Source organism: Corylus avellana, chromosome ca7 (assembly GCF_901000735.1).
Source record: "Corylus avellana chromosome ca7, CavTom2PMs-1.0".
NCBI classification, from domain to species: Eukaryota; Viridiplantae; Streptophyta; class Magnoliopsida; order Fagales; family Betulaceae; genus Corylus; species Corylus avellana.
The window spans coordinates 8,977,644-9,000,744 of record NC_081547.1 but is presented as its reverse complement, the minus strand read 5'-3'; the positions used below and the strand labels follow the sequence as shown (position 1 = coordinate 9,000,744).

Here is a 23,101-nt window from a genome sequence, read left to right as displayed (position 1 = left end):
TTATTTTTTATTTTTTAATTGTTAATTTAATATTTTTAATGTTGGATAAATTATATATTAAATATAGTTTTTCCAACTAAATCAACATTTTTTTTTTTGTTTTACGCTCGTAATTCTTTCTTGGTCGGGCTTGTTGTAATTGTGGCCTCTTTAAAGAATTGATAACTGCATTAAAGGTGTACTATATAATTTAGATACGTGTCATTTTAATAGACGAAATTGAAAAAAAAAATTATTTGACTAAATTAAAAAGAAAATTTGGTAAAATAATAAATAAATAAATAAATGGGTCATAACGGTCTATGCGCTTCTCCACCGTATGATAGAAAGTGTGACACGCGCCCCAGAAAAGGCCAAGAAAAGTTTGTCAATCAGAAAATGCCACTTTTGCCCACCTAGTCCGCGTCTTACCCAAAAATTTTGCACCAAAAAAATAAAAATAAAAATAAAATTACGGTTATGTAGTCCAAGGAAACTTCACATAAAAAGCTTCTCTCTTTTTATCATCTACTGCTACAGTGTCTCTGTAACCAGTGAATATAGGAGGAGCAAGAATCTGAATCCGGAGGAGCACGATCTCACTCTTTAGTTTTCCTCGTGTAAGGCATTTAAAATTGTAAAAGAACGAGTCTTGCAGAAGAAACTGAAAAAGTGCTCAGGGACCACTCTCAGACTGCAACTTGGGAGTGTCAAAGTTCATATATTTCTGTTGTATAATTAAGGTACTTGATGATATTTCTTTGTTTGAACTTCTGGGTATTCCTTAATATAGGAAAATAAGTTCGGGGTATTATGAAAAATTAACAATTACCGCTGTTTTTGCTTCTGGGGTTCTTAAATTTTTCCCAAGAATTCGTGGGTTTTGAATACTTCTTTTTCGATTTTTATTTTTGAATTTTTGTGGGTTTTGGGGCACAATTGACTGGCTGATTGGAATTTGAGTTTTGGAGTGTTTTTTGAGGACACTAGTTTGGATACTGAGAAATTGAGCAGTAGAAATGAAATTGTAATTGGGTTTTCTGTTTTTTGTTGCTTTGGTTTACAACAATTTGCCTAAAACATATCGAATTGTTCTGCTAGGCTCACTTGTGGGTGTTTTTCTTGCCAAATAATTACAGATGTAGATTTGTGAAATTCTTTTCTTAGCTTGTTTTTGAAATCAAAAGGTTTGTATGGTAGTCTGAATTCTAAATGGTGTGGAAACTGAGTATTGGTGTTAGAGATAACTCGGAAGTTTCAAGGTTTGTGCAGTTCTATGGCACAATGTACGTTGAATTCACATACAGTGGCCAGTTGACTCTGTATTTCGTGTTTCACTTAATTAACGTGATTTGATTACTGATGAGTTGAATGGGCAGTGTTGTTTGTTGCATTTAATTTATGAATAATCTTTTGTGTGTACTTTGTGCTTCTATTGGTTTTGTGTACTTTGTGCTCTATTGGTTTTGGAAAAATGTAAAATTCAATCCAACTAAAGACTATTGATGTTATTAGGCTCACTTCAGTATCAATCCAGTTAATGAAATATTTTAGACTCAAACCTTCAATTTTCTTTTTTCTTTTCTATTTAATTAGTATATTAATCAGTTGCTTGGGAAAGTTTTGGCCAGGCGAGTGATGTGGTGTCTTTCTGTTAACAGACTGGGTGAATTTAAGGTGGTGGTAAAATTGTCATGCTGAATGTTGCTACCGGTAAGTGGGGTAGGGATGAATTCCACTATGGATGATATGAACCTGATTCAGCAGGCACAGAGACATCACTTGGTCAGGGAGCTAGGAGAAGAGTTAGATTTAGAAATTGGCCCGGGGGATGATGCTTCATTTGCTAACACCCCACTGATTGGTGGCCCACCGCGAGAACCTTCTTCAGAAGAGCATGATGAGACCAAGCAGATGGTAATGGTCTCTCAGCTCCCCAGTGATGATCAAGATATGTCAAAGATGCAAGCATCAAAAAGAAAGAAGAAGGTTGTGAAAAGATGGAGAGAGGAATGGGCTGATACCTACAAATGGGCTTATGTTGATGTGAAGGAAGGGACAGCGAGAATTTTTTGTTCTGTATGTAGAGAGTATGGTAGGAAGCATAGGAGAAATCCATATGGGAATGAAGGTAGTCGAAATATGCAGATGAGCGCGCTGGAAGAACACAACAATAGCTTGCTTCACAAAGAGGCTCTCCGTCTCCAAATGGCCTCTAAGGATAAGATTATTGTTGACAAACCAATCTATGTTAAAGGTTAGTCATCTAGTTTTGCTAATTTTTACTGGGCTTGCATTGAAACCTTTTAAGTGTTCGCCATAGGCTGTAGATTTTGTTGTTTTCGTTATGGAAATTATTACTCTGCTTTTGCTTTTGATTTTTGTTTTATTTTTGGGAGGGGGTTCAGCCTTTCTTATATTGATGGATTTTTGCTAATTTAATTGGAATATAATGAACTTTGTCTTCTTCTGTTCACTAGAGGACGAAGTTATAAAGACATTAGATGTAAGATTGACATGAATTTATTCCTTTATCATTCTGCTGGGAATTTATTGCTTGCCTTGAGTTTCAAGTCTTCTAACTTCCGTTTAATAAGGATACACGGCAATTGAGCTTTAAACTATTTAGATCTCAGTATGAATGATTTTTTTGATAAGTAAATGAACTTCAATAAAAAGTGAAAGGGCACACCCAAGTACACAAGAGAAACACTTATGCTAGGGTGATCTGAGAATGGTCACTGTTGTGAGAGGAGTTAACTACAATACATTTCTCTCTCTCTCTCTCCAAATAACAATAGTCATAGACCTTTGTAATTTTTGGATCTCAGGGAACCAAAAGCCTTGATTAATTAGACCACTGTTAATACTTTTAGAATGCAGGAAATTTTCGAGTGAGAGAGGACTTGAGAATTATTGCTGCTGTCTGACAATCCTACTGCAATACATTTGTTTCCTCTCTCTCTCTCTCTCTCTTACGACACACACACGTGGGGGCGCCTGCGCTTACAGACGTCGATTAGATTATTGTCTTCAGGAAGATAAAATATTCAGAATGATTGTAATTGCTAAAGACTGAGTTTATACGTCTTAGTCCTACATACCTACATCTCATTCCACTGCACGCATAAGTGATTTTGATTTCTGTTGGTCATTGTAATGTGAAATAAGAGCACCTCTAAGTTGTTATCCAGTGATTGGGTTTAGGAAATTTAAACGAATGTATGGGAGCTTTCTAATTGATCCCCGCTGCTTCTCTGCAATCGAAACTCAAGACACAAGATTTTATTTGAAATTTTTGCAAAAATGGATGTCTGCAAACGTACTTTGTATCCCCCACATAATTGCATCACATAATCTTTTCTCTTTTTGATAACTTCTCCCTTTGGGCTATTTTGGCAATTCTCCTAAATGAAGCCCTTATGTCAAAAACTGCTGGATCAATCGTTGAAGCTGCACTGAAAAGGGATCCTCATGAGATTGAATTCATACAATCAGTGCAAGAAGTGGTTCATGCTTTAGAAAGAGTGATTGCCAAGAATTCTCAGTGAGTTGCTTTAAAATGAAGTGTATTTACTTTTGTCCTTCACCATCCAAAGCAGGAGTAGTCTACTGTCAAGTTTATGACAAATCTTATGAAGTGGCTTTGATATGTTTCAGTTATGTCAACATTATGGAGCGGTTGTTAGAACCTGAGCGTATTATTATTTTCCGAGTGCCATGGGTCGATGATAGAGGTGAGACACATGTCAATCGAGGCTTTCGGGTTCAATTTAACCAAGCATTGGGTCCATGTAGGGGTGGCATCCGTTTTCATCAATCAATGACCTTAAGTATTGCCAAATTCCTTGGTTTTGAGCAGGTATTGGTGTATTTCTGGTGTTCATGTTATTTGACATCTCTCCTATAATTCACCATGCAAAGTTCTTGTCAAAACTTTATCAAGTTTCTCCATCATTCCCTTTTAAGTTGATTTGCATATTTGAAGGAATGTATTTAAAAACTCTATAATTACTGCTACTAGCCAAGTCTCACACTATTGTTAGGTTTAATCTTACCAAGCAAAAATAATTATAGTAATAGTATAAGTCAAATAAATGGTACATCCTATCTTGAACAAGGATGAGGCTTTATTACTGGAAGTAACATATGTTTTGTGACTGCTCTATAATGTCTTAGTTTCGCCTTATCCACAGACTTTAAAGAATGCATTGTCTCCATACAAACTAGGAGGTGCAGCAGGTGGAAGCGATTTTGATCCAAAAGGGAAAAGTGATAATGAGGTAAAAGCTTCATTCTGTTAACTGATGGTCTGCTACTATAAATTTTTTTTTTTTTGAACCTTTCCTGGGATCTCTAAAAACTTCTCTTGCAAGCTGGGCAGATTATGCGCTTTTGCCAAAGTTTCATGAATGAGATATATCGCTATTTGGGTCCTGACAAGGTAACTAGAAGAAAATTCCATTGCTCTTTCTGCTTTGGTCTTTGTATGAATTGTCAATGCCTCAATCTACATATCTGATTTATTGCTGTATCCATTTCAGGATCTTCCATCAGAGGAGATGGGTGTTGGTACTCGGGAAATGGGGTATCTGTTTGGACAATATAGACGTCTAGCTGGTCATTTTCAGGTTCTTAAAACACCTGTAACATGCTTATTTCTGAAGTATACTATATATTCCTTCTTTCTTGTTGTTTTCCTCATCTTCTTGAAAATACAACATGCATCATCTACTTATAAAAAAAAATTACAATGTTCATCATCTAACTAAACCTCTACTATGAATGTTCTTTGGTTTTTATGTGATATTGTTACCCATCATGTGATTCTTCTTCATATAAATCTATAGTTACACATGCATATATGTGTATGTATGCGTGCAAATAATAGTTTTAGTTACTGCTTGTGATTATGCACCACAGAAAGAAAATTAATTGATTTATGTTTATGTTTTCATATGTATGCATTACTTATGCAGGGAAGTTTTACAGGGCCAAGGATATTTTGGTCTGGCTCTAGCCTTCGAACTGAAGCTACTGGCTATGGCCTGGTACTTTATATTTCTACTCTATGATGATCTTTGTGTGTGGGTGGGTGGTAGTGGGTAAATGCAATGATGCGTGCATGGCTGACTATGCACCTCCATCTGTGTGAAATCCCCTATACTAAGTATCTGTCTCTCTAGTTGGTGTAATAAGTTCCCTATGTATGTCTTGTTTTCAAAAGTTTTATTAGTGAACAATGTTCTGATGCTTCTGCAGGTTTTCTTTGCTCAGCTCATGCTTGGAGATATGAACAAAGAACTCAAAGGATTAAGGTTTCTTACTCAACTTTGTGAGCTTTTCAAAGATAGTCTTGATTCTAGAAGTTGATAGCATAGTCTAGGAATTTTCTACCATATTTACTGTAGGGCACGGCATTTTTATTCTCACTATTTTGATAGCCTTATGGAGGTTTAGCCTTCTGTTTCAGATACAGATCTTTCATGTTTTTGAAGTTCATATAAATATGGGATGTTGTATTCTCACATTTCTTTTGCAATTTATTACCTTTGATTTACTGAAAAGGAGCTTCTTCATGATGTTATTAATTTGGGTACTGATTCAAGGTTGTCATGCAAGTTTGCTATTTTGAAACATTTGTCTGAATTCTCCCCAGATGTGTTGTAAGTGGTTCTGGAAAGATCGCACTGCATGTTCTTGAGAAGCTTATTGTATATGGCGCCCTTCCCATCACAGTATCTGGTAACTTTTTCTTCTCTTTTTGTACTAAATATGTTTTCTTTTATAGGTAATCAGAGAAATATGCTTCTCAAGATGTTAGTACGAAATATGTTAGTTCCACTTAACCACATGATGGGGTTGATACTTACTAGGGTGCCTTCAATTATTTTAATTCCACCTGTTGATTTAAAGGGAAAAAAGTGCTTTTGGCCTGGAATATGTGATATGCACCCATCTCTAGTAAAGAACATAGATTTTATACATAGCAGTGATTTTGCTGCTTCTGTAGAAAACGTGCAAAATTGTGTTCATGGTTGGAAGTTTAGTCACATTGTGCGTTGAAAGTAAGGTAGCTAAATGTATTTAATTTTTTTTTGCTTAGACAAGTAATTATGGTTAATAGGCGTTTCTGCCTACACTTGTTTGTGATCTTTCCTTACAATCTGCGTGTTCTTGTATGTTATTTTGTCCTGGTAATAAGAGTTGGTGCGTGAAATTATTATGTCATAATCGATTTGGCACAAACTAGTGATGCAATACAATCATATTGAAGTTTTTAATGAAATTATAAATATTATCATAGTGGCTTGGTTTTTCTAACTTATTACTTGATCTGTGGTGGATGTAGATGACTGATTAAGGTGGAGAATTTTGAAACTTTAATGGTTTATATACTTGATCTAAATTCTAGTTTACTGCAACTTAATTATTTTACTGAGAATCTCACTTAAGTATTTGATATCACGAATTTTTGGAAACACATTTGAAAGGAAATTTAACTGACATAAATTTGTCAAACAATTAATTAAAGCTCAATTGGACACTTTATCTTGGAACGTAAAGTTGGTCAACACTGGATTAGCAATAATCTAATTTCATTTCTCTTCTCTTGGGTAGGATTGCTTTTATATCTAATATTGTAAAAATTGATAAAGTTTGACTTGAAATAACATAGGAATTATTTTTTCCAGTTGCATCTATCATTAGACAAAAAAAAAAAAAAAAAAAAGAGGAATTTTTGTCCATCTCATTTTGTGTGCCTCATGATAAAACCGAGAGTTTTGGTGCCTATAAAATTTTGTAGATCTTCTTTGTAATGTTGCTTCAATCGGTATAAAATTTGAAGAACCTGGTCAGCATTTTTGCTAATCTCATAGCTCTTCTATAATATAACTTTAATTCCGTTTCAGGAATTAGGACTGGTTTAAGATTTTTCAATGAGTAGGTATACTGATATGAAGTCTTATAAATGACTGCTTTTCTGACAAAATAATGAACAGATTCTAAGGGGTATTTGGTGGATGAGGATGGATTTGATTTCATGAAAATATCATTTCTGAGAGATATCAAAGCTCAACAGAGAAGTTTGAGGTGTGTGTTTACAACTGTCTTTTTATGTCTGTTCACCAAATTGCTATCTTTAATAGCTTTAAGCTGGCCATGTTTATACATGTGGCATCTGCAGGGACTATTCGAAGACTTATGCTCGATCTAAGTACTATGATGAAGCGAAACCTTGGAATGAAAGGTGTGATGTTGCATTTCCTTGTTCTTCCCAAAATGAAATTGATCAAGCTGATGCAATTAATCTGGTCAATTCAGGTTGCTGTATACTAGTAGAAGGTAGTAATCCGATGCATTATGGCTTTTGATTTCTTCTAATTTTAAATTTTAGAATTGCAAATAGTAACCACGTGACAATCTTTTGTATACTAGGTTCAAACATGCCCTGTACCCCTGAGGCAGTTGATGTTCTGAGAAAAGCTAATATCCTCATTGCTCCTGCAATGGCTGCTGGTGCTGGGGGGGTGCGATTTCAATTTTTCCAATTTATGCATAATAGATGTCCCTTTTTACCATGTGCTAGAACAATACTAGATGAAATTTATTTGCACACTCATATATATGCTTTGATTATCGTGCTTTCATTTAATTCAATTTTAATCTAAATAAAAGCCAACTTGTTTCATCTGTAATATATTATGGAGTTCACAGATTTATAATTCAATCTTTAATAAAAAAGGATGCAAAGCCTGAAACTTCGGTTTCTATGAAAGTTGATTTTATTTTTTTGAGGAAGTTTCTGGGAGGTATAAAAATTCTCAGAGTAAATTGTCATTTGAGTTTCTTGTCATATCAACCAAGTGCCTGCCAAAGTTAATGCCTTTTTGAATTGTGTTAAATCTATTTTGAACTTGCTGCTGTTCTAGTTCAAGTCTTTTTTTTTGGATTATGTCAGTGCTTATTTTGTTTCTTTTTCCCAGCTTTTATTTGGAGATGAAGATGGGATTTCCACTTTATATAATAGGGATGTGAAGGAAACGAATTTCAAAACATAAATTAGTAGGCTTCTCATGGAAGTACTTTCTGAAACCAAATGAGTCAATTTTCTTAGACATAAGAAGTAGCTATTTATAATGGCACAAGGTGTGGTAAGTAGTTGTATTCAGTTTGAGACAGTCATAGTAGTGGATTGGCCGTGGATAACTATGTTAAGGGGATGGCCAATTCCTTTAGGAAGTGCAGCAGTTAAACGCCAACCATGTTACTCTCATTGGTTGAGGGTCTGACAGCATATTCGACTATAAGCAGTTTCACTTTGGTTTGCCTAGTGAGAGTCACAAAGCTTTATATGGCCAAAGATATTCTCTTAAAACGGTCCTTTGAGTCTGATAATCTGTTTTGTAGCAATTTTAATTTGACCTGCCAATAGAGTTCCATAGGCTCTTGCAGTTTAAAAAAAAAATGAGGGACTCCTGATATTCATTAAATCAAAATTTTAATGGTTTGAATTTTATCGTTTCAACTGATATGTAGCCAAATAATTTGATTGCTCGGTTTAGATCTTTCAAGGAGATCCTGAAGCGTTTTCTTTCTTTTTCTTCCCCTCTTGAATTTGCATTTTACTGTTTAAAACTTGAATCTTTTTGGATGTCATTTTACTGTTGAATCTTTTTGCTTCAACAGTTTTATTTAGACTTGACTATTTGGCGGTGATAAAATCCAAATATATGGTGCTTTGAAAAGTCAATTAGTAGTGGAATGGTGTAAATTTACTTTATGGACTGGTAGGGGTCCTTACTGAACCTCACTTATAGTTCTTACATGTTGTACCTACCAGTGTTTCAATTCAATAGGAAAGCAGACATCTATAGTTGTCATTCTGCCTGACGGTTTTTGGCATTAAAAATCATTAGGTTGATGCTCAACAAAGAAAAAAGAAATCTTGTTGAAGTATTTGGCATACCTTACAAAAATCTAACCACAATGCAATTTAGAACTGCTGGAGATGTAGCGAATGTTTGGGTAATATAGATATATATATATAAAATACCAAAGCAGTTATTTATGTTCACCCTTTGACCACTTTACTGATTTACTTTTGCTTTTACGACCATGTGTTCTTAAGCTTAGTTGCATTGAATGTGACACAACTTGAATGTGGATGACAGAGTTGACTGTTTAGTTACAATTCCATGTTAATAAGGGTCTGGTTATTTTTCTCACTTCTTATATATTTAGTTTGTCATATGCTAAATATGTAATCTACTTGGTAGCAGGTTGTCGCTGGAGAACTTGAATTAAATCATGAGTGTAATTTGATTAATTGGTCAGCAGAGGACTTTGAATCGAAATTGCAGGTGAGGCTCTATATATTTTCATCCTTGGTGCTATGGATAATTTCATAACTTGAAATAGTTGCAAGAGTTCATAACTACTAAGTAGTAGTGCCCACTTCTTATGGCTTGGAGCAGTTTCACCAACCAACAAAGTCTATATAATCGACTTGTTCAGAAGTGGATTATTCACATTCTTTGCAGAAAAATAACTCCAGAACCATTCAAGCCAAAGGGGTTCACTAGATTGAGTTTGATGCATTTCCTTGATTATTGCAAATTTCATTTTGAACCTATATTATTGGAGGATGGATCACTGGAAGCATACTTGTTTGTGAAGTTCTTCAGATAGATTAGAACATCCAAGCCTCAAGACCCTTTAGTATGACCTATTCTGTGATGCAGCTAAAATTGTCTGTACCTCTTTGCGTACACCAACAGATGCACATAAAAGAAAAGATTGTTATTAGGAAAATGTAACCAAACAGGATTAAGTAACCCTTTGGAGAGAGAGAGAGAAAGAGTTATGTTGTTCAGTTTCCTCTATGGGGACAAAATTTAGTAAGAACGTTGTTGTAGCTCCATTTGTCAACATTGTCGCCTTTTGTTTTTAGAACTTGAGCTGATGTGGCATTTTCCTTTCTCTTTTTTTAAAATAATTTCTGATCTCCCTTGTGCAATTTTTTATTGGCAGGAAGCAATAAAACAGACTTACCAGAGAGCCATCAAAGCAGCAACTGATTTTGGTTATCAAAAGGAGAGTCCTGAGTAAGTGTTTTTTCATATTGCGCCATCATGGCGATTGTCTGTTAATGTGCTTATCTTAGTTGGTCGTGCTCGTGTTGTCCTTGTGTACTTATTGCAAGTGCCTTAGGTGTGAAAATCCCATTCTAATTGAATTAGCTTGGTATTTGGCCTAATAAATAATAATCTACTCGAGTGAGAAATAGACATTGCATCATTTTGATGAAAGATACCGTGATATTTGGTTATTGTGGACCCGGAACTAAGTAATCAATACCCTCTGCCTTCCTGGGTGAAAAATCTCTGCTTTTATGGTTTTAGCTGCCAGGGAACTGGTCACCATTTAATGACTTTGGTTCCCATTTAGACAACCTTGCAATGGATATTAAAGGGTTTTGATTTCTTCCAAGTCTCTAATATATTGTTTTTTGGACACAACTTATCTATTTATCTGCTCTAATGGCTTGGAAAGTGTAAACCCAAATGTAATAGCTGATTAGTGATATTGTATTGTGTCATTTTACCCAAAAAGATTAAGGACTTGTTTGCTAAAGCTTTTTAGGGCTTCTTTTTTCTTTTTAACAAAAAATCAAAAGCATTTCGTCACATTACAATCAAAAAGCAAAAAGCGCCTTCTAAAAAGTACTATCAAACAAGCAGTTATATCTGTTTATCTTATTATCTTTGTTTTACTTGTCTAACAGAGCTTTGGTACATGGAGCAGTCATCTCCGCTTTTTTGACTATTGCTCATGCTATGACCGACCAAGGATGTGTATAGAAGAAGTTGAGAATAGTGTACAATAATTTTCATGGTTCTCAAGCCTGATTTCTGTCATGTGCACCTATGAATGTCTACGGAGAGATGTGCATCTAATTAATGATGGGAAGCTGAAGATCATACCAGTGGGGTATCAATCATATGGGTTATGGGATCCTGTTGATGACAGAAACATTGAAATCATAGCAGATTTCTTTGTAACATATATGTAATCGAATAGCTGAGACTTGGGAAAAGGGTAATTTGTGAAGAACAATTGGGATGTGGATGGATACAGTTGATTAAAAGAAAAAATGTGCAGTAGTTCTAGTGGTAGAATACGAAGTGCCTCCAATTATTCTTGGGCCACTTGAGATGCTTAGATGATGATTCTTACCATCTTGTGAAATATTTAATTTGTTAGATTGGAAATAAAATTTAATTACGAAATTATTGTTTCATCTTTATTACATTCTTTGGAGTAAAGTTGGTGTTGTTATCCACTGTGCCCTGGCACGTGTAATATTTATATATTTTTTTTAAAAAGAAAAAGTGTTTTGATGTGATATAAAAGTAAGACGTTCTTTTTGAGTGGGTTAATATTTGAGAAAGAGTGAAAACGTTTGGCCACCAAGTATTCTTCTATTTTATTTTTTATTTTTGTTGGACCAAAGAAACCAAGTATTCTTGTATGCATCATGTGCTCCTTAGCTAGCAATTGAGAAATACTAATATGCTATATCATAACAAACCTGCTAGTAATTTTTTATTTTTCTAAGCAAGTTCAAGGGAAAAGGGGGAAGGAGAATTTCATGTCAAAGAGAAACACCATTGTAGCATCCAGTGAGGGAAGTACCCAGCGAAGTAGGCTTGGTGGACACTATAATTAAATATGCAAATGAATCTGGGATTGTGGCGCACTCCATATATAGGGAAAATGTAGTTACCATTCATGTAAATTCATAAAGAGGAAAATGAAAAGACTAGGATCCACCGCATGAGCCGAAAAAGGGTGGTGACGGCTGCGGCACATGCATCACAAGCACACTGGAGCGGCGTGCGGTGAGCATGCGCAAGAATAGGGGTGGCCACCAAAAGCGGAGGAGGCCAGTAATTGTGAAAGGGTGAAAGGGTGGTGTGTGGGCAGTGGGAGGGAGGGAGACAGTAATAAATATAGCTTCCAAGTTGCAGGGAAAAAACGAAAGGGATGAAAAAGGAGGAGGTCGACGAAAATCAGAGAGTAAAGGAGTTGGTTTAGACCTGACCCGACCCATCTATATTTTCTCCTCAAAGCACAACGTAGTTCAGAAAGAAGTGCATGGCAGCATAGATATGTCCATGGATATATATATCATTGCCCATTTTGGGGCTTCATTTATGGAGTACAATGTTTTACAATTACAAAAACTATTTCTTTAAATTCACTCCTTCGCACTACTTTACTAAAGATCATCATAATGGCTAAAACTATTTTTCCTACTTCTCCCTCATGACATAAACAATGCAAAAATTCAAATGACAAAAAACATAACAGAAATTGATCCATGCCAAATACTGCTCCATATGCTCTTTAAGCTCTCCTTTAAGAATGAGAGGATGAGTCAGTTTTCTCTGCCAGGTAGTGCTCCAGCATATCTTCTTCATCATCTGCCACAACAAAGATATATAACTTTGTTATAGGGCTTAGGGTTTAGGGTTTAGGGTTTACCAACATCATTCATATTCTCCACAGAGCTCCAGACTTGGCATACAGAGCTTACCAACATCAGTCATATTCTCCACAAAAAAAAAAAAAAAGATGGTCTTCAAATAATCAAATTGGAAATTATGGAAAGGGAGAGGGAGAATCACCTTCAAAATCATCATCATCAACATCGATATCTTCCTCATTTTCCTCATCAGATCCTTCAGTAACTGGAACTGCACCTTTCTGCAGAAGAGAAAAAGGTCAGTACAATTATTCATTCATCATAGATTAAGCCAAGTTTTTAAAGGGAGTTCCATAGCTTTTTTTCAGCAATGCTACTGACTCCAGACTCTGAAGAATATAAATTCCATCCACAATGTGAGAGAAGGGGGCGGGGGACAATATAAATTTAAGGCATCTACAATGTGAGAGGGGGATAAGGTCAGATAAGAGTGACATACTGCAGCAGCTCTTCCACTTTCAAACCACTGTCTTCCTGTGAGCTTCTTTTCCTTAGGTGCTGTAAGTGCAGACTCGGGCATTAGCCTGAAAATTGTTGTAGATTTGTTTGCATAGAGAAAAAGTCGTAAGCTAACATATATCCCCTTTATTGGATAAAGGAAGAGAACTACTCGATCCATTTCCATATTGAATGGCATCAATCGCTATAACACAAGGCACAGGACATCAAATGCAAGGTTGGAATGTCCAAGAATATAGTTTCTTGTCATTCTTGAGTTCCTACACATTTGTCCTTTTTCCACATCTCTAAATGTCATTTTTCTATAATGAACAACCTCAAGGAAAATTTATCTAGGAAACACATGAATGAAATCATTCTGTTCTATGCCTCTCATAATGAAAATGCCTGAGGCAGGAAAATGAACCCATATCTCCCAAAAAATCAAAATCAAAATCTACCAAGAGAACTTACTTGGCTCGTTCTAGTGCCAACTCTGCTTCAAACCTTTCTCTCCACACCATAAAAGTATCAATAGTAACTGGTTCTCCATGTGGAATGACTATCTGAAAAAGTAAAGGGGTGGGGGGGAGAGAGAGAGAACAAAAGTGAGAAGTAGCTCTGAGAAAAAAAAAATGAAGGCAAACATACCTTAAACAAACACCCAATGCAAAAGTATGAAAATAAAATAAAAACCCCGTAATGCAGCATTGACACAATCGACAACCATGATCTATTTTAATCCCAAAAGAAAAATGTAACATGCAGAAAGGAAAAACATAACTTCTTTTATTGATTATGCAGTTGTCTACATGCTTAACGGATAGTGCAAGTACACACAAGGATTTCTTTTTTCATAGACAGAGAAGTCCTAGTAATCCCAGTGTAAATCAATATAAATTCATAACATAACTTATTCAAGCTATTTCTAAACTGTTCATCTCGTGTCAATAAATTGGTCAAGTCCTCTTTGAAGCCTTATAAGTAGAGGGTTCGAACATGGAAAAAGGGAATCAGCTTGCTGATTGGTAACCACAGCCTTGCCAATAACTACTGACCCCTCGTATGAAGATTGCTAGAAGACAGATTTAATCTCAATAGCAGACAATTCAACACAATTAAAAATACAATTATTCCTCTCTCCAAATTGTCATGTTCACCTTCTTAGGCATCACTCATTGAAGTCCAACTGCAGTAAAAACAAAGTACCACAACTCTCGGACTAGAGCAACAGATGATCAACAGGTCTACCACTACATTTAAACATGCATAACATTCATTTTTCTAACATTATCTGCAGTTCAAGTTTTACCTAACACAACAGTCCAAGCGAAATAAGAAACTTTTTCACGGTTTTCACTACACCAGATAATCTTCCAAGGAAAATGGGCCCCACTGCATCCTCTTAATGCCTAAACTGAATCTGGTGATACAAGACAACATACCCAAAGTTTTGCCCTCGACTTATTCCCAACCAGAAGAAAGGCCCCATTCTTGGGGCAGATCAAGTGATCCGATCATACCTAAGCTGGTATTCCCTAATAGCAAGGATTCATTGGAATTCTACAACCTTCTTTACAATCATATCATAGAATTATTTGTCATATACAAACAGACAAGCATCCGTACATAATACTAAATATGAGAAATGTGCAAGCATAAAGTAATATAAGGAGATCAACAGGCAAGATATGCAAATCAATGCAACAAAGTCCTATCAAATTGATTTGGGGCAGCTTCATTAACTCTTTTTCACCAACACAGTAACCTTCTTCACGAAAGTTCTGCTTAAGACCAAGCATATGTTGTTGTTTTCCTCTTTTTTCTCATTTTGATTGGCCTTGATAAGTAATATTTATTACATTATATGGCATTATCATGTTTGACAACCTACACCAAATTCTTTTTGGCCATCCCATCAACTTTGCAGCGCCTTCAACTTGAACCATAGAAAGTCTATTTAGTTTCCTTGTCATAAGTTCTTGTAGCAAACAACTAAGCCATCTGGCCTAGATCTCTCCTCTTGTTTCCTGGAAATGAAAAGGAATAGAAAATGATACCTCCAGGCTCCAAGGCTCAAATTTCTCACTGATGCACAATTTATTCTTTGTTGCCACCTGGTTTCTCAACATTCTCATTAAAATTACACCAGTCTTATTGTCATGTTTGTTATGTATGTAGTCTTTCAATTCTATTAAGCAAGAAGAAACCATTTTGCCAAATTTCCTAAATAGAAATGATATGGGTACTAATTTTTTTACCAAAACATGGGTACCAAAATGATTTGGAGCTTATTCATTGGTATCCATAGCATTTCTTTTGAGTAACTATTTTGATCATTTCTAATGAATAAGCTCCACATTATTATGGTACACATCTTTTGGTAAAAGATTTGGTACATCTAGCATTTCTCTTTTCTAAAATATTCTTTTGGATATTATACACAAACACGCATATCTTGTAACGACCCAGGAAAAAATGCTAGTTACATCTACGCTATGACCCTAAAAGGACTAGTCAATTTAGAACTTCCCTAAAATCACTTATTATAAAGTCAAATTTCACCTAGTAAGCAAGCAATGTGAGACTTAGCACCCATGAGTGTTTTTATAAATCATTCATTCTACGTGGGCTACTCATTTTCCCAATATGAGACCGGGATGTTAAACATGTATAAATGTGTATACATATAGATGTGTATGCACATGATAGGGTGGTTTTGCCAACCACCCTATCATTCCCTCTTTTTTATGCACTGGTAGTTTATAATAACTGCTTTGACTACAGTACTCTTTGTTTCTACTTTCTAGTATTGCCCAAATTATTTATGGTAACACCTCATCTTCAGCATAAGCTGTTTCGTTCCTTCTTTTTACACATATTTTTCCAACTGTCACTACAAATTCTTTGCTTGGGCTTCACTAAACACCTTTTTATTGTCCACCTGTGAGAACCTATCTTAATACAGAACCACATTGCCGGTGCGCCAGCTGAAAGTTTAACTTAAAAGGCATAATATGACTAGGAAGAATGAACATTCAACATTCTTTGTTTATGTACAAATAACAATATACATTACTTATCTTTAAAAAAAACAATATACGAACTACAAGTACAATATAAAATTTTGCAGTCAATGAGTTGATCAGCTTTTGAGATCTTGCCCATGTATTTTGCTAAGGAATGTTCTGAAACAGAAACTACATATACACATAACATATAGGAAACAAATAAAAAAATAAAACAGAGGTGATAAGGAGAAGAAATTAGAATACACCCATACATCTATGGTTGCTGCCACTTCTGCTTCCGCATCCTCAATACTTGTATCTTGACCAAATCGTTCAGAAAGCCACTCTTGAGCTGATGTAACTAGCGTGTAAACCATAGCCATACCAAGAATTTCAGACGCCTGTGGAATGCAAGTAACAGATCAAGATATGCTATGCACAACTGTACAACTTTACATCCCTTTTTGAGTATTTCAACCATCTTAGAGAGAAACATAAATGTTGACCTACTAAGCTAACATTTTCTATTATTAGCTTGCTATAAATTTCAGTTACTATAAAGCCCCTTCAGTCCCAGTGAGAAGATGACATCATGCCATTTCCTATTTTGCAGCTCTCAGGATATCACCAGCACACCTGACATGCAATCTCAATTTATAGGTTCCAACGGGATTGATAGCCCATAAAAATTTACATGGAAATTTCTAAAACAACTGATTTTTTTTTTTTTCCATTTCAAATGGCTCTTTTATGTTTTTTTTTTTTTTACTTCCTTTTTTTCCCCATGTGTGGAGTGGGTGGAAGGGGTGGGGTTGAATAGACTATTCAACTGTACTGCATTGCCAGGAAGCTACATTGCGTAAAGAATGCAAACTCACCCACTTGCACCTAAAAAGTGCTGAAAAAGTAAATTGCATACACAAGTACAAAATATCTAAAAGATTACCTCTTGTTGAAGCTTTTCTTTCAGAATTCTAAGATCTTCTGTTTGTATTCCTCGTAAACTGACAAAATGAAAATACCATCACTAGTGAACAGAAACCATGGGTTCATCCCATACAGAACCATATTCATACAGTTATCACTCGTCCTTAATCTAGCTGAACAAGGCAAAATTGATAACAGACAGCTATTCATCTAAAAAACTTTGTATCATCTCAAACTTGCAATACGAACCCAAGCTATATAATCTAAAAGAGAGCCCCTATCATTTCAATGAGCTCCCAAAAGGCCCCAGTTATAATTTGCACCATTAGCAGATGGAGTAATCAACAAGTACATGCACACCAAACATTTTGATCCATAACAAATAAGTACAACCATCATTCAAACATAAATGTCCAAAAAAATAAAATGATTTGTGATACTAGTCAAAATAAGTAACATGAAACATCAACACATCAATTTATAACTTTTGAGAGCAGCGTTCTTTGCTGGGTTGGCCACCCTAAGAAAGATCCTCACCATAGATAAGCTAAGGAAGCATCATGTCATTTTGGTTGGTGTTGTATGTGAAAGAGGAGTGGGGAGTCAAATGATCATCTTCTTCTCCACTGTGAGGTTGCTAGTGCCTTATGAAGTGCTATTTTCAGTCATGTTAGGCTAACTTGGGTTATGCCTAAAGTCTTTCTTCTTCAATTATCTTTATCACTGGACAGTTGCTTTAGACTATCTTAATTTGCTTGGTTTTCAATATTTTCTTGACATTTTCTCTCTTTCTAGTTAGGTGTATCTCTTGTGTACTTCTTATATACTTAGGTTGCGCCTTTTGCGCTTTTTAATGATATTTTAATTACTTATAAGAAAAAAATTATTACTTTTTCAAAGCATCAAAGAATTCAAAAAAAATCATTTTCAAATTACATTTTTTCTTTTTGAATTTCAGATATTCTAATTTTATGGTGCACAGGGTGCAATTTAACTCTACTTCGTTTACGCAATAGAGTGAATTCATATGATCTTTTTGTTTATGCAATCAACCGTGGGAAGACCATTAAAAATATTGGCCAAGGAAACCAAGCAGGGGAATGGCAGGTAAACAGAGAAGCAACACAGTAGCATACAAATTATAGGCAAGGTATATGGTCCAGATTACAGATACTAAGGCTAATATGATGGACAATTCACAGCTTGTCTACACAACACAGGCATGGCAGTTGGGAAGTCAGCAAAGAGGAATATAGCAGAGAAGTGTATACTGGTAAGTAGTAGAGGTGTGTTCAACAAGTTCAGGGCAAAGCAAGTCAAAGTCAACGTTGGAGTTGAAAAGAGAAATTAAAAAAGAACTTTAAAAAGAAATTAAGAAAAAAGAAAGATGAAATATAAGTTTGTGGATAAATGCTAGAGTATAAGCATGGAGAATGACAGAGAACTCTTTAGCACGGCACTGTCCACCGGAAGAATGTACTTACCTTTTCACATTTAAAAGTGGAGGTTCATCTGGATACTTTTCTGTGTGCGAGAAAATCAAAGCCAGCTGAACTGCAACAGAAGTTTCGAAAAAAGTTTACGATCATAGGAAATCAAAAAATCCTGAACTAGGAAAGCCAGCAAACAAAGCTCCCAAAAGTGTGTATTAGCAGGAAGAACCAAGAAGAAACTTATCAATATAAAAAGAAATGAACAAGAATAACCTGGAGTGGACGATTCATCTGCTTCATCTTCCTGTTGAAAATAAAGCAAAATAACACATAAGGACATTTATTTCCCCAAGAAACTACTTTTAAACCCTTTTCCTGGTGAGTGTGAGTGCGCACGTGTTGGGGTTGGGGGGGTGTACAAAAAAGTAGTCCATACAGCAACTTTCTCAACACTAGCTCTGAACAAAATTCAGGCCTATATCACATAAACAAATTGATTGATATCTGTGGAGTTGAACATATGTATTGATGTCCTACATAGCCATTGATTTTCAAGCCAGTTGAAAAAGCACCACTGCACTATGCATTATCGGTTAGGTCGGGTATGACAGGTAGGTCATAAAACGCATAATTGTTGGCTAATGGACACACACACGCAATAGTGAATGCGCACACCACATACTAGTGATGATTAAAGCTCTTTTAGATGCACAAAATACGTGCATATCACTTTTCTTTTATAAGTAATCGAGATATTATTAAAAATGAAAAAGCATAAGGCACCCTAAGTACATAGAAAGTATACAAGAAAAGCCACCTAGCTAGTAGAAGCAAAAAAGAACAAGAAAATCATGATAACTAATTACCAAATGAGAAACAAAAGCAATTGTCAAAAGATATAGGTCGTTGAAAAATAAAGATTTAATCTCCTTCAAAGTCCTATGACGGTCCTTAAAACTTCTGTCATTCATTTCCTTGCATAGACACCACAAAAAGCATGAATGTACCATCTTCCACCCAACAGCACTTTGAGTGCTACTAGCAATCCACCAATAAGCATACAAGTCGACACTCACTCATCTAAGAATAACCCAAGACAGTCCAAAATGACTGGAGAAAACATTCTAAATGGCACAAGCAACCTCACAAAGAAGAAGATGGTCCACGGACTCCCTATTCCTTTTACACACACAATACCTATCAACCACAATGATGTGACGCATCCAGAAAATTGTCTATGATAATGATCTTTCCTAAGGCCGCCGACCAAACAAACAAGGCTGCCCTCAATGGGACCTTAGTCCACCAACCACTCTTCCAAGGAAAACGGAAATCATCATTACAACTCATGATACTATAGAAGGATTTAACACCAAACAACTCTCTTTCGGATGTGACCCACCACAACTTGTCCTCCCCTTCCCGTCTCATTCTCACTAAATACAAAACCCCGAAAAATAAGGCAAAGACATCCACCTCCCAATTATGAACCGCTCTAGCAAAGCACGTTCCACTAAATAGCACTTCCAAAAAATTCCATGTGAGCCGCAACAGAAGCATCCTTTGCATAAGCAATACCAAATAAAACTGGAAAGGCTTCCTAAGGGCCATATCCCCACACCAAAGATCATACCAAAATATAACCATGGAGCCATCTTCCACCTTAAATCTAGTATGACTCCAAAACTTCTCTCAACCCCTCCCAATATTCTTCTATAACCCACCCCATAAGCCCCACCAGACTCACTAGAACACCACCCTCCCAATGAACTTCCAAATTTATAGTCAACCACCACTCTCCACCAAGCTTTTCTCTCAAGCCTATAGCACCAAAATCATTTATCTAACAGAGCATGATTGAACCTTAGCAAGTTCCTAACCCCCAACCCTCCCTCAAAGATCGGCGTACAAACCTTAGACTAACTCACTAAATGATATTTGAACTCTTCGCCTAGCCTGCCCCATAAGAAATCACGTTGAAGCTTCTCAAAACAGTTTGAAACACTCATAGGGAGAGGAATGAGGGACATTAAGTATGTAGGTCAGTTGGATAGGGTGCTCTTGATAAGGGTAATCCTACCAGCCTAGCCAACTGACATTCTATCTTCTCAATAACATTGTCCTATATATGCTTGGCCTTATGGGCAGCCTCAATGGAAGACCAAAATAATTCATGGACAAAGACGCAACCCCACTACCCAGAATCCCAGCCAATCCAGCCACATTATCAACATTTCCCACAAGAACCAATTTCAACTTCGCTAAGTTCGTCTTTAAGCCCGACATAGCTTCAAAACATAAGATAAAATCCGTAAGTATAGTAGATGATTTGGGTCGGCCCCACAGAAAAGCAAAGTATCATAAGCAAACAAAAGATGGGAGATATCAATCCTTGCCCCCACAAAGAAGCCACACAACACACCTCCACTCACTGCAGCTAAAATCATCCTACCCAATGCCTCAATCACCATGACAAACAACAAAGGAGACAGAGGGTCCCCTTGCCTCAAGCCACGATAGCTACTAGAAAAGCCTGTAGGAGAGTTGTTCACCAAAACCGAGAAACAAAACAAACCGAGGAAATACAGTGAGCTATCCATGAGTACCATTTCCCCCCAAACCCACACGTTATCAGCATGTACAACAGAAAATCCCAATTAACATGATCATAAGTTTTTTGTAAGTTTATTATACAAATAATCCCCAGTTCTCTAGATCTCCTACTATCAAGGCATTCATTGGCAATAAGAATAGGATCTAGGATCTGCCTACCTCAAACGAACACATTTTGTGACTTCGAAATAATCTTCCCCAACATCATCTTAAGCCTGTTCGCTAGAATCTTAGCAATAATCTTGTAAATGCTATCCCGAACGAACGCATTTTGTGACTTCGAAATAATCTTCCCCAACACCATCTGAAGCTTGTTCACTAGAATCGTAGCAATAATCTTGTAAATGCTATGCACTAGACTGATCGGGCGAAAATCCATGGGGTCAACAACACCCAGAATCTTTGGAATGAGGGTGAGGAACGTAGCATTAAGGCTTATCTCGAACTTACCACTAGCATGGAAATCACGAAAAACCTTCATGATGTCCTCTTTCGGAACCCAACAAGCTTGGAAGAAGCCATAGAGTAACTGTTAGGGCCCGGCGCCTTATCAACATCATACCTTTCACAACCTCCCATGCCTCCCTTTCCTCAAATCTCTCTCCAACCAACTAGCCTCAGCCTCATCAATAGGATCAAAGGAAAGACCGTCCATCACAAGCCTCCCACTAAACTTCTCAGTTAACAACTTTTTATAAAATTGGACATTGTGCTTGCTAATCTCTGACCAGTTGGTAGAAATTCTATCATCAATCAACAAGGATTCAATGAAGTTCCTTCTTTAGTTGGAGTTAGCCATTGTGTGAAAAAAAAAAAAAAAAAAAAACAAAACAAAACAAAAAACAAAAAAAAATAGAACACTTGTCACCCTCCTGTAACCACCACACCCTATATGTTTGCCTCCAGCTCACCTCCTCCATGAGAGTAGACCTTTCTAACTTGCAAACAATTTATGCCTTCTTCATTTTCTCCTCAACGCCTCATGCCCTATCTTCTTCAAAGACTTCAAAAACACGCAACTCTTCTAAAATAATCTTCTTCTTTCATTCTACATTGCCAAACACCTCATTGTTCCATCTCTTTAAATCAATTTTCAAGGCCTTGAACTGGCTTGCTAAAATGAAGCTCAGTGAGCCTTGGAAATGATAAGAGTCCCACCACTATTTCACCTTGTCCATAAACCTTCAGACTTTAACCATATATTTTCAAATTTGAAGAAACTACGACCCCTTAGAAAATTGCCATAATCAAGGAAGATTGGGAAATGATTCGAATAAAGCCTAGGGAGCCTCTTCTGGGAAACACTAGGAAATTGGGCTTCCCACACCGGAAAGACAATGAAACTATCAATTATGGACCAAGCCGGAGAATCCCGATTATTCGACTAAGTAAAATTTCCGCCATGTAGTTCTTATGCTCTCCCATTTTAAGATTGTTGTTCAATGCGAAACTTCTCAGAAGTTAAATAACTCAGATAAAACTAATTCTACTATGACTTACCCAATCGTTTTTTTAAGAGCCACGCTAAGAGAATAACAATATATACCTGTGGGGATAGTGTTATTTGGAAGCACCGATTGGAAGTAGCCAAACCACTCTCACCAGAGTGAATTTCTGCCACAAAACGATGCCGCATTACGTGTCAAAATGGCAACACGGAAATATAAGAGCAAAAATTGCGATTAAGGTTCAGATACAAAAAGGGCACCACAAACCTTTGAAATCATCCATAAGTATTGCTTCCAATGCCTCGATTTCCATCTCCTGCTCCTGAGCATAGTCTGTTCACATAATTTGTTTAAGAAAAACAAAAATAACAACCGTAAATTAATCTTAACGCAGTTGGGTCATCTATGAGTTAAAATTCCATGGAATCTAATAGATTTAATACGTTATCAGAAAACCCAGATCATGGTTGTTTATGATGGTAATATAGTTATCAAGCAATAGCAGAGAGAGTGAAGGAAAATTCAATACCAGTCATGGTTGTGAATAGCTCTTGATACTTCTTTCTGGCTTCTAATTCTACGCAGGAATCCACGAACTGAGAGTGCTTTCTCTTCTTCGAACGACGGCCACCCCCACTATCACTGCGCTTTAGCTTTAAGGGGGGCTTATTTCTGTATGCCAAAAAGAAAATTCGATTT

At 36.3% G+C, this 23,101-nt stretch overlaps 2 protein-coding genes across 3 annotated transcripts; one reads left to right on the top strand and one right to left on the bottom strand.

The window, feature by feature from the left end:
* The first annotated feature begins 473 nt into the window (after nucleotides 1–473).
* On the top strand, nucleotides 474–11,192 carry LOC132186632 (uncharacterized). 2 transcript variants are annotated; one of them, XM_059600619.1, is made up of 16 exons: nucleotides 474–722; nucleotides 1,641–2,236; nucleotides 3,397–3,526; nucleotides 3,640–3,841; nucleotides 4,176–4,262; nucleotides 4,364–4,423; nucleotides 4,524–4,610; nucleotides 4,959–5,030; nucleotides 5,242–5,297; nucleotides 5,639–5,724; nucleotides 6,984–7,074; nucleotides 7,169–7,326; nucleotides 7,420–7,511; nucleotides 9,264–9,344; nucleotides 10,015–10,088; nucleotides 10,769–11,192. In XM_059600619.1, the coding sequence occupies exons 2-16, from the start codon at nucleotides 1,681–1,683 to the stop codon at nucleotides 10,842–10,844; spliced, it is 1,908 nt and encodes a 635-aa protein (XP_059456602.1). In that variant the 5' UTR covers nucleotides 474–722; nucleotides 1,641–1,680; the 3' UTR covers nucleotides 10,845–11,192. The 2 variants fall into 2 exon arrangements, with proteins under 2 accessions (XP_059456602.1, XP_059456601.1); XM_059600618.1 differs by having other exon boundaries at nucleotides 1,611–2,236.
* A 934-nt stretch (nucleotides 11,193–12,126) lies between these two features.
* LOC132187023 (uncharacterized) lies at nucleotides 12,127–23,101 on the bottom strand. Its single transcript, XM_059601174.1, has 11 exons — nucleotides 22,932–23,101; nucleotides 22,670–22,735; nucleotides 22,501–22,568; nucleotides 18,615–18,645; nucleotides 18,393–18,462; nucleotides 16,928–16,985; nucleotides 16,254–16,382; nucleotides 13,445–13,536; nucleotides 12,972–13,056; nucleotides 12,675–12,753; nucleotides 12,127–12,470 (listed from the first exon to the last, which is right to left on the bottom strand). The coding sequence occupies exons 1-11, from the start codon at nucleotides 22,936–22,938 to the stop codon at nucleotides 12,406–12,408; spliced, it is 750 nt and encodes a 249-aa protein (XP_059457157.1). The 5' UTR covers nucleotides 22,939–23,101; the 3' UTR covers nucleotides 12,127–12,405.

Coding starts and splice junctions, on each gene's coding strand:
- LOC132186632 (XM_059600619.1), top strand. CDS start 1,681: ATGTTGCTACCGGTAAGTGGGGTAGGGATGAATTCCACTATGGATGAT. Junction 5,298..5,638: donor AAAGAACTCAAAGGATTAAG/GTTTCTTACTCA, acceptor AATTCTCCCCAG/ATGTGTTGTAAGTGGTTCTG. Junction 5,725..6,983: donor CCTTCCCATCACAGTATCTG/GTAACTTTTTCT, acceptor AATAATGAACAG/ATTCTAAGGGGTATTTGGTG.
- LOC132187023 (XM_059601174.1), bottom strand. Junction 18,646..22,500: donor AAATAACACTATCCCCACAG/GTATATATTGTT, acceptor TATTTTCAACAG/GAAGATGAAGCAGATGAATC. Junction 12,754..12,971: donor AAAGTGGAAGAGCTGCTGCA/GTATGTCACTCT, acceptor TCTCTTCTGCAG/AAAGGTGCAGTTCCAGTTAC.